The sequence below is a fragment of the Rhinopithecus bieti genome, unplaced genomic scaffold (genome assembly GCF_001698545.2).
Source record: "Rhinopithecus bieti isolate Rb0 unplaced genomic scaffold, ASM169854v2 scaffold_986, whole genome shotgun sequence".
Lineage (NCBI taxonomy): Eukaryota > Metazoa > Chordata > Mammalia > Primates > Cercopithecidae > Rhinopithecus > Rhinopithecus bieti.
The window spans coordinates 196,958-208,295 of record NW_016803218.1 but is presented as its reverse complement, the minus strand read 5'-3'; the positions used below and the strand labels follow the sequence as shown (position 1 = coordinate 208,295).

Sequence of the window (11,338 nt, the reverse complement as noted above, 5' to 3'; positions counted from 1 at the left end):
TGGGAGGGGAGACAGGCTCTCGGTGGGAGACCCAGCGTGGTCAGCTGGCGGGGTAAGCTGAGGGAGGACCCAGGGCCAGGTCGAGAGCCGGCAGGGTTGGGGGCTCCCTAGGCGGCAGGCAGGTAGGCTCAAGGGTGAGGCTGTTTTTTTGTTTTGTTTGTTGTTTGTTTTCTGTTTTTGAGACTGAGTCTTGCTCTGTCACCCAGGCTGGAGTGCAGTGGCATGATCTGGGCTCACTGCAACCTCCGCCTCCCGGGTTCAAGCGGTTCTCCTGCCTCAGCCTCCTGAGTAGCTGGGATTACAGGTGTGCACCACCACGCCAGGCTAACTTTTTTATTTTTAGTAGAGATGGGGTTTCACCATGTTGGTCAGGCTGGTCTCGAACTCCTGACGTCGTGATCTGCCCGCCTTAGCCTCCCAAAGTACTGGGATTACAGGCATGAGCCACCACACCCGGCCTGAGGCTGATATTAAGAAGTGAAGTGGGATGCAGGTGGAGGTGAGGAAGAGTCTGGTGGGGAGTTATCTCAGAAGTGAGGCCAGCACAGGCTGAGCACAGCCCAAGGGTGAGAGGGTGCCCACGGAGAGGACGCCGCAGTGAGGCCCTAGGCCACGACCGAGGGGTGCCTCCGATGGGGGAAGCCCCTCCCTGGGGGTCACCAGAGCCATGCTGTCCCGCAAGGGCATCATCCCCGAGGAGTACGTGCTGACACGCCTGGCGGAGGACCCTGCCGAGCCCAGGTACCGCGCCCGCGAGCGTAGGGCCCGCTTTGTGTCCAAGAAAGGCAACTGCAACGTGGCCCACAAGAACATCCGGGAGCAGGGCCGTTTCCTGCAGGACGTGTTCACCACGCTGGTGGACCTCAAGTGGCCACACACGCTGCTCATCTTCACCATGTCCTTCCTGTGCAGCTGGCTGCTCTTTGCCATGGTGTGGTGGCTCATCGCCTTCGCCCACGGCGACCTGGCCCCCAACGAGGGCACTGCTGAGCCCTGTGTCACCAGCATCCACTCCTTTTCGTCTGCCTTCCTTTTCTCCATTGAGGTCCAAGTGACTATTGGCTTTGGCGGGCGCATGGTGACTGAGGAGTGCCCGCTGGCCATCCTGATCCTCATCGTGCAGAACATCGTGGGGCTCATGATCAACGCCATCATGCTTGGCTGCATCTTCATGAAGACTGCCCAGGCCCACCGCAGGGCCGAGACCCTCATCTTCAGCAAGCACGCAGTGATCGCCCTGCGCCACGGCCGCCTCTGCTTCATGCTGCGTGTGGGCGACCTCCGCAAGAGCATGATCATCAGCGCCACCATCCACATGCAGGTGGTGCGCAAGACCACCAGCCCCGAGGGTGAGGTGGTGCCCCTCCACCAGGTGGACATCCCCATGGAGAATGGTGTGGGTGGTAACAGCATCTTCCTGGTGGCCCCGCTGATCATCTACCATGTCATCGATGCCAACAGCCCACTCTATGACCTGGCACCCAGCGACCTGCACCACCACCAGGACCTCGAGATCATCGTCATCCTGGAAGGCGTGGTGGAAACCACGGGCATCACCACCCAGGCCCGCACCTCCTACCTGGCCGATGAGATCCTGTGGGGCCAGCGCTTTGTCCCCATTGTAGCTGAGGAGGACGGACGTTACTCTGTGGACTACTCCAAGTTTGGCAACACCATCAAAGTGCCCACACCACTCTGCACGGCCCGCCAGCTTGATGAGGACCACAGCCTACTGGAAGCTCTGACCCTCGCCTCAGCCCGCGGGCCCCTGCGCAAGCGTAGCGTGGCCATGGCCAAGGCCAAGCCCAAGTTCAGCATCTCTCCGGATTCCCTGTCCTGAGCCATGGTGTCTCGGGCCCCCCCCCGCCACGCGTGCGTACACACAGACCGTGTGGTATGGTATATAGCCCAGCCAGGGCCTAGTGTGAGGCTGGGCCAGCCTCAGCTCAGCCTCCCCCTGCTGCTCATCCAGGGTGTTACAAGGCACTTGTCACTATGCTATTTCTGGCCTCAGCAGGAACCTGTACTGGGTTATTTTTGTCCTTGCTCCTCCCAACCCAATTCAGGACTGCCTCACCCCTCTCCCCTGCCCAAGGCTGCAGAGGCTGTGGGAGGTGCTGGGCCCTAAAGCTGTGTGTGCAGCCAGTCCTGGCTCCCCACGATTGACCAGCCACACACTGGGCAGGTGGCTGGGGAAGAACAATCCCCTGAGGGCTGCTGCTTTGCTTCTTTGGCTTCAAGAAATGTCTGTGGTCAGGCCCCAGCTCTCCTTGGTCCCTGAAAAAGCACCTGGCTAAGGGTTGGGCCTAGCCTACAGTTGATGAGAGAGCGTGTTCCCACTGGAGAATTGGTGCTGTGAAGCTGACGGGGCTCCCCTCCGAGGGCCAGTTTCAGGGCTGGAAGGGGAGGAAGCACGGGAAGGTGACCTGAGGAGGCTTGGCTTTGCGGAGCCCCGCTCAGGCACAGGGAGGAGGAGATGCCAGTGCTCCTGCCTTTTGCCACATCGGCCTCCTGCAGTGAGGGCTCTGTGGGCTGGGGCTACTGCCCCTGCCTACTTCCCACCTGTCCCCAGAGGCTGAGGAGAGGGTGTCCTGTGCCCACCACACATGATTAGGCCTCAGGCCCAACTCTGGTCCTGGCTGTACAACAGTGGCTGCCACTCACTTTGTCCAGAGGGTGGCTTGGAGTTGGGTGTCTTTGGGTTGCTGGAAAAGGTGTGGGAAGGTTCAGGATGGTGGGAGGGAGTGAGGTCCCTGAGGTGAAGAGGCCCTTGGTCCTGACGGGTTTGACCTGCGCCTGGACCCTTGGAGCAGTGTTGTGTGAACTTGCTTAGAACTCTGCCTTCTCCGTTGTCAATAAAGCCTCCCCCTCATGACCTAAACTCTGGCTTTTCTTGCTGGGGAAGCAGCAAGCATGCTGGTGGGAAGGGAGGCAGGGACTGGCAGCTGCCACCCCCTTCAAAAGGCGCCACAGACCCTAGCACGGAGGCCAGGGGAGGGACGGAAGGCTGGCACCTCTTCCCCCAGCTCGGGGGGAATTTCCCCCTCCTGCCTCAGGTGGCCCAGCCCTGTCAGCCTGTCTGGCCAACTCAGCCTTTGGGCACTCACTAGGCTCTGCAGCCCTGGGCTCTGTCTCTACTCCCAGGGACCTGCTGGAAGGGTGGAGTGCCCAGGGAGAGGGGTAGAGGTGTCATAGGCATTAGTGTAGTAATTGGAGCCCTAACTCTTGAGCCAACTGCCTGGGTTCGAATCTTGGCTCTAGCTGTATGACTTTTGTCAAGTAACTTAACCTCTCTGTGTCTCAGTCCTCATCTATAACATGGATGCTAATAGTACCTACCTCATAGAATTGTTTTGGGAGTAAACGAAAAACATGTAAAATGCTGAAGTGCCTGGTCTACAGTAAGTGCTCAATAAATGTTAACTATTGTGATTGCTGCTGAATCAGCTACATGACGAGAAAACTGGCCAAACAAGTGTTAAAGAGAGACGGTGCTTTTATTTTGCCCTTGGTCATGTTTATTTGCCGAGTCTTTCTTTCCACACCGTGCCCCCTTCCCAGCTGAGACCATGATTTTAGGGGCTATGGCAATGCCTGTGACCTGGTCTCATTGTCTCCATCTCACCCGCTGCAATCCATCTGCCACGCAGCCTCCAGGGTGGTCTTAGAAGGGTGGGTCACCCCCCACCCCCACCATGAAATACCTTCGGTAGTTCCCCATCACCTCTGGGTCAAGGCTAGCTTCTTAGCCAGCCAATTCGGGCTGTGACTGCCTCTCCGGCTTTATGGCCCACTGTTTTCTTGCTAGGAGTCTGCACTTGCCCACCCACTTCCCTGGGTACCTCACTGTCCTATCCCTCCTGGCACATAATGTTGAGCTTCCTACCTCCCAGACCTTGCTTATGTTATTCCCTTGGCCTGGACTGCCCAGGCCTCATCTCTGTCTGTTGAAATCCATAAAAATCCAGGCTGAATGATGCCTCCTCGAAACCTTCCCTGATTTCTCTGGAAAGGAAGGTCCCTTCCCTCCGCTGTGCTATGGGCATTCTCCTTTTGCCTACATTTAGGGGTCTGTCTCCCCATCCCCAAGTCCATGGCTTCCTGAGGTCAGGGACTGGGACTCAGCACTGTGGCTGCTTACACAGAGTAGGTGCTACATGAATGAAAAATGAATGAATGAATAACAGATGGATGGCATACAGGACAAAAAGTCAGGGTTATTGCTACAGTGTGAGGCCTGCAGACAGGGCATCAGTGAGGGTCTGTCCCAGGTGGCTCCAGAGGCAGGGCCAAGGGGCCAGGAAGTTGTCGCTGCTGGTCTGAGCTCTAAGCTGCCCCCTCCTGGCACCCATGCAGTCCCCAGCGCTGATTCCCTTCCTTGCAGAGCTGACCCATTTCTGGTTTAGAGGGTGAAGGGGTGAAAGCTACTCAGAGTCAGCCTAGCATTCTAGGAGGCTGGCTCTTGCGACTCAGCTAGGCTGCCCTTAAGGCCAAGGAGAAGGGCCAGACTCACTAATAAGGACCTGCTGGCAGCACCATCCTTGGAGCCCCATCCAGAGTAACCTTCCTCCACCTGCCAGGGACCTTAAACTGCTAGTGAGTGTGAAGCCCACAGAACTGAGGGCTTAGCGCCACCTGCTGGCCACAAAGAAGACTTACTTCAGCAGAGAAAATCAGGGCCACTGATCCTAGGTTTTCCACCAAACCTGAGGGAGACCCCCAGCCTTAAGGCATAACCCAGGGCGGGGCTGGAAAGCTCCAGGCATAGAGAGGCAGTTCGACCAAGCCTCCCTCCTCCGCAAAGGTGTTCTTGCCCACTGATGGTGCTACCTCCATCTGGGGGTACCCTTTCTCTCTGGCACTAGCCTCAACTGGACAAAGAAGTTCACCTGAGTGCTACTCAGCCCAGCAGGAACTTCTGTGATAATTTTGTTTGTGATATTCAGCCTCCAGGACTGCATTCATTAGTCATCACATGACAGCAGAGGAAGCAGTCCAGCCCATCCACATGCTATGTGCAGAGCTAGCTCGACTACAGGGCCCCTGAAAAGGAGAAGTACCACGTGTCACTGTGGCCCAGCAGGACTATGAGAGAAGCACCATTCTCCTTTGAGTTTGTAGATGAGGAAACAGGATCAGAAAGCGTGGTGTCTTTGACCATTCAGGCTTCTATAACAAAATACCATAGACTGGGTGGCTTATAAACAATAGACGTTTATTACTCACAGTGTGGAACCTGGGAAGTCCAAGATCAAGGTGCCCGTGGATTCAGTGTCTGCTGAAGACCTGCTTCTTAAATGGCTGTCTTTCCCCTGTAACCTTACATGGTGGAAGGTGTGAGGGAGCTCTCTGGGGCCTTGTTACACAAGGGCACCAATCCCATTCACGAGGGCTCCACCCTCATCACCTAATCACCTCCCAAAGGTCCCACTTCCAAATACCATCACCTTGGGCATTAGGATTTAACATGTGCATTTTAGGGGGACACAGACATTTGGCCTATAGCAGGAGGTAATTTGCCAAGATCTCACAGCTAGTAGGAGGCAGGTCCAAGATTTCAGTCAAAGTCTGTCTAATGCCACAGCCCTGCTCTTCCCTCCCCCTCTTCCCCACAGCACACAATCCCAGTGACCCAAGCTCCAGCTTTTAGTAGGGCTGCACCTTGTTGTGTCACATTCACCACAGGGAGAAAGCTGTCTCCAGACCAAGGGCAAGAGGGAAGGTGGAACTCAGCAAGCCCCTGGGCCTACCTGAGATCCCAGATTGGAAACTGGCAGCAGGCTTGGCTGTTCTGTGACAGCCTAGATTATGTCCAAAACACCTAGAGTCAGAACAATCTCATTGGCACTTTTTCTGGCCCACGTGCATGGTGAGCCCTCCATCTTCCTCCTCCTTACAGGAACACTGGGGTCTTTGCCTTCCAGGCTCTTCTCCCAGCCAGTCAATTGGGCACATCTGCTACCCATCTGTCCCCAACTCATATCAATGGTGTAAGATGTGTCCTGGGCCTCAGTCCTGAGCTTCAGAGGGAAGGGAAGCCAGGCCACCCTCTTCCTGTGTGCTAGTCTAGAAAAACTAGCCCACTCGCACACTAGAACCTGCCCAGGCCTAACACCTGTGGATTTGGCATCTCCAGCCAATGTCACCATGAGACCCACCCAAGCCCCACTAATGTGCACCTCTGGCCCTTCTGCTGGAGAGGACTCACGCAGCTTCTCCAGGGCCCATACTCTCTCCACGGGCAGGAGGCTCTGTCCATCTGAGCTCCTTCCCCACATCTTTTTCTAGGGAGAACTTTCCCAGGGAGCTTGCATTCACAGGAGGAGAGCCACCCTGACACTCCACAGGTCTCTGGGCTCCCCAGGGCCTCTGAGGTCTCCCCAGGCCCAGATATCAGACACTCTGTGTTGTACCAAGTGTCCAGATAACTTTAGAAAGAAGATGAATTCCATCCATCAAAGTCATGTTGACCTCAGGTCCAAAGAACAACAGATTGATTCCAGCTTGAAAGAAGCTGGGGAAAGGAAGAACAGTGGGGTTAGTCGGAGCTGGGCCAGAAGTGCCTTTTGTTGTGCTGGATTCTGGGTTATTGGCAGCCCCCCGCCAGATCTACCCACCTAGGGCACTGACTCTTTATGGGAGGGGAAGCAGGTGCTACCCATACCCTATTCTAGTTCCACTCTGGGCAGGTCCAACTCTGGAGTGATGTGAAGAGCAGGCTGCCTGGACTGGCCAACCTGGGTCCAGGAGTGTGACCTTCTCCCTTTCCCCTGACCTCAGTTCCTGGCAGCCACCAAGGCCAATGAGTGGAACGAGTAATACAAAGTGCCTGTGCAACTCCACAGCTTATTACCTTCAGTGGGGGAAGAAACAATGTTCGGGTATGCAGCACAGGTTGGCACTACCTAGAAGCTGTCTATAGCTTATAGGATCCAGTTAACCCTTTTGTTAGTCACACAGCTCCCCTTCATGAAATACTGTTCCCTGCAGCACAAATATGTCCCAATCTCCTCCTTCCCAGATCATCAGCCCCCAACTGAAGCAAACCAGACTTTGGGTAGTCTTTCCTCTGTTTACTCTTGACTTCATTTGATCAATTCCAATTTTTTTCATAATGCCATTATTATTGGGGGAAGGGGAATAACTTCAAGGTAATCCAGAGAGAAACAAATGCAACACAGTTCTGACTGCGATGCAGATTCTTTTTTGTTAAATGCCGACTGTCTCCTTGGTTTCCCATTCACCTGGGAAGTAGAAGAATAAAAATCATTCCATAGTTCCATCCAAAGAGGGCAGCTCCAACAGTGTGCTCTTGAGCAGGCTGTCTGGGTCATCAGGAAAAGTCATTCCAGTTACTCACGCATTCTCTGAGAAACCTTGTCATCTCTGCCATCTGTTTCTGTGTAGGAACTGCCAAAGTCCTTCAGTTCCCCATCTCAAATAAGCGGTGAATGGGTTACTTCCCTCATTCGAATCCTTCAGTCCCTCCTTGTGTCAGTTTGGATCTTCCAGGAAGCAGCTTTCAAGATGAAGTCAGAAGTACAAGTGAGTAATTAGGGGTGGTTCCATGAAAGATAAAGGAGAGAGACTGTAGCGGGGAAAGCCTCAGACCACAGTGCAGGCTGACTGTGAAGGGAGAGGCAGGGGGAATGAGGGAGGGCTAAGATGAGCCTCAGGCTACAGTATAGTAAGTCCTCATTTAATGGAGTTGATAGGATCTAGGAAACTACGACTTCAAATAAAATAATGTGGAACAAAACCAATTTTCCCATAAGCTAATTGCTATAAGAAAGAATTAAGTTCACAGCATATTTCTGGTCATAAAACACATCAAACTTCTAAATAAAGACCAAACACTTCAATATTTAACACTGAAATAAATGTTTACATATACATTTAAGAATGATTACTAGGCCAGGCACGGTGGCTCATGCCTGTAATCCTCGCACTTTGGGAGCCCAAGGCAGGAGGATAGCTTGAGCTCAGGAGTTCGAGACCAGCCTGGACAACATTTTGTAGAGAGTTTTATCTCTACAAAAACACCAAAAAAATTAGCCAGGCATGGTGACCTGCGCCTGTAGCCAGCTACTCAGGAAACTGAGGTGGGAGTATTGCTTGAGCCCAGAAGGTAGAGGTTGCAGTAGGCCAAGATTGTGCCACTGCACTCTGGCCTGGGTGACAGAGTGTGAGACTTTGTCTTGAAAAAAAAACATTACTAAAAACAAATAATTATTCACCCAATGATTCCAGTTTGGAGTTGTGGGTGGCCAGAGCCTATCCCAGTGGCTCAGAGCACTAAGTGGGCATCAACCCTGGAGAGGACGGCATCCGGCTGTAAGGCATGCTCACACCCACACCCTCACTCAGACTGGCACCATTTAGACACCCCAATTTACTGAAAGTGCTCATCTCTGGGATCTGAGAGGAAACCAGAGTACCTGAAGAAAACCCATGCAAAACATGCAAACTCCACACAGACAGTGGCTCAGGTTGGGAATTGATTTTTTTTCCATCAATGTGATAACAAAATGACATCAAACAAAATGATGTTATTCTAGCACCTAATATACAACTCTGAGAAAATCATGGCCACCTCAGATCCCCGAGATAAGCAGCTGGAGATCTCGGGATGTAGTTCAGTATTCCAGCATCAGCTCCCAACACAGAGCTCCTGCCTTGCTCAGTCAATGGCAGGAGCAGTCTGAGGAGAGCAGGCACCAGCTGGAATACTGAAGCAGATCCCTGAGATCTGCAGCTGGAGCCCATCAGCTGACTGCACTCCTCACACAGGCTCTCTCTTGAAGGGGGCCTCAGAGGCACATCTCTGTGGCTACCGCACTCCTTTTGGTCAAAGCTCAGATTCCTGAGGAGTTGTAGCACTTAGCTTATGCTGTGTTAACAAAGCCAGTATAAACCAGTGGCTTTAAAAAACATTTTAAATATTAATGTATTAATAAAAATTAATATTTAAAATGTTTTACATATTAAAAGTATTTTCCAAGTATTTGAGAGTTGGCTCTGCCAGCTCTGCTGATCTCAGATTTGCTCACATGGAGTCAGGTGGCTGTCATCTAATCTAGCCTGGCCTCCACTGGAGCAACAAGGATATGGGAGCCAGCATCTCTCACCCTCCAGCAGGCTAGTCTGGACCTGTCCTTCTCTCAGCACCATTAGAAGCACACAAGGAAGCAAATGAAGACACACAAGGCCTCTTGGGGCTTACACTGGGAACTGGCACACCTTCACTGCTGTCTCCTTATGTTGGCTGAAAGACGTCACATGGTTGGAGGCACTGCAGAGTTACACAGCAATGGACATGAATGCAGGGAAGGGTGAAGGATTGGAGTCATCTTTTCAACGAACTACAGAATCCAGCTGATCATAAAGGATTTGTTTTCTTTTTCCATAAGCATCATTGCTGATGTTGGGGTTATCAGCAATAAACTGATAGTTTTACAGTCTCACCAATGCACCACAATGTAACAGTCTCTCATTGCCTAAGGTATCACCTGAAGTTCTTTTGTCTCACAACCAAGAAAATTAAGGAGCATGGAGCCCAAAGGTGAGGTTGGAGCAAAAGTTTAAGAAGTGAAAAAAGAAAGCTCCCCACTGCCAAGAGGGGGCCCAAAAGAGTGTTGCCATTTCACATTTGAATGCAGAGGCTTTTGTAAGAAATTGATGAGTGCTGGGCATCTCATTTGCATAAAGCATGAATTTATGGTAGTTCTACCCTGTCCTCCCAGTGTGCATGCAGGCCCTTAGCTTGAGTTACTCCATGTGGCTTTGTTCCCCTTACTGCGCATGTCTCAGGGGAAGGAATTTTCCATTGTGGGCATCTCTGGGCAAGTCTCTGTGTAGTCTTTCTTACCTAGGCAGTTGTGGACATGTCTAAGACAAGCCTCCCTGTACAAATTCTCTTATCTGTGCCTGCAGTTTGATTTTTCAAGCTGTTCTTTTGTTTGGAAGAATTTTACCGAGGACCCACCCTAACTGCCTGCCTAACTGGTTTCTTCCTTCCTCCTCTCTCATTCCTGCTTCAGGAGTGGAGACCCCAACTGCTGTTGGGGAAAGTGGACGATGACCACTCCTGGCTGCTTCCTGCTGGAAGGGGGCGTCGTTGGGGTTACAGCAGTTAGGGCTCCTCCTGAGATTAGTCTAAGGGTCCCCAGAAGAATGGCGTGTCTATGCATGGTTCCATCTGCAGCACCATTTGGAGTTTAACAGTCTCTAAGTGAGTGGAAACAATTTGAGTTACAGTATTGAATATACAAAGTCCAAACATTAGTGCAAAACACACGAGCAAAAGGGGGCCTAATAAAGGAGCTAACCAGTTCCACAAAGAAGATTGGAATCCATTCAGGAGGGATTGTAGCCAACTAGGACTAGAGCCCGCACTTTCTCTTAATCTGTCAACATTCTAATTTGATCTTTAAGCACCTGTACATTCTCTTCCACTTGATTAGAGGTGTTGATCTAGAAGTGACATGCTTCTTTTTAAAACTGCACAGGTACTCCCTACTTTGGCCATAAGGATATCTATTTTGCATAACTACTGAGGCTAAAGAGTTTATGGATTGTTGTTGTGCTTCTATGGCTTCTACTGTTGGCTTCTGCCCTCGTTGCATCATAACAGAAATATTAAGTACTGATCTTTCAAGGACAGGAATACCAGCAAACCAGAAGAGGCCTCTGGCTATAGAATCCCCTATCCCTGGTTTTTCTAAGATAAGATTGTCATGTGCAGGTCCTACCCAATCTTCTCTTTCAGTTAAGTCTCCATACGAGGGCATGGAAATGATAAACCTCTTTGTTCAGCTCATCTGAGATAGCACACTCGCTAGAAAACAGGCTAGGTTAGGGATGTCCCCAGATGATGCTGCCATATCAGTGGAATTTAAACATAATAGGTCAGGAACCACTGCCATGATAGTGCAGGTTCCCTTCCAGTGCCTAGGGAGGATTAAGTGTAGCCAGGAGCCACAAAAGAAAGAAAGCCCTGTCCCCTGAAGGGCCAGTGCTAAGTTGTAGCTTGTGAGAGACACAGGCAGATCTTTCTCCTATCTTAGAAGCTTCCCCCTCTTGCATATAATAGGAGCATCTTTGGGATGGGGATATCCATACTCAGGATAGTCACTCACGATGCCATTTGGAATTTTACATGCTAAATGAGAAGAGTCCACCTGATAAACTGAGTTTTTTGTTTTGTTTTGTTTTTTCGAGACAGAGTCTTACTCTGTCACCCAGGCTGGAGTGCAGTGGCACAATCTTGGCTCACTGCACCCTCTGCCTCCTGGGTTCAAGCAATTTTCCTGCCTCAGCCTCCCAAGTAGCTGGGACT

The 11,338-nt window shown here is 51.7% G+C and overlaps 1 protein-coding gene and 1 long non-coding RNA gene across 2 annotated transcripts; one reads left to right on the top strand and one right to left on the bottom strand.

The window, feature by feature from the left end:
* Nucleotides 1–6: 6 nt before the first annotated feature.
* KCNJ11 (potassium inwardly rectifying channel subfamily J member 11) lies at nucleotides 7–3,478 on the top strand. Its single transcript, XM_017869932.1, has one exon. It carries the CDS (start codon nucleotides 668–670, stop codon nucleotides 1,838–1,840), a length of 1,173 nt encoding a protein of 390 aa, XP_017725421.1. The 5' UTR covers nucleotides 7–667; the 3' UTR covers nucleotides 1,841–3,478.
* A 3,580-nt stretch (nucleotides 3,479–7,058) lies between these two features.
* LOC108528216 (uncharacterized) lies at nucleotides 7,059–11,263 on the bottom strand. The gene is made up of 2 exons (XR_001885072.1): nucleotides 9,129–11,263; nucleotides 7,059–7,519 (listed from the first exon to the last, which is right to left on the bottom strand). It is a non-coding gene; the product is annotated as an uncharacterized LOC108528216 (long non-coding RNA).
* Between the last annotated feature and the right edge of the window lie 75 nt (nucleotides 11,264–11,338).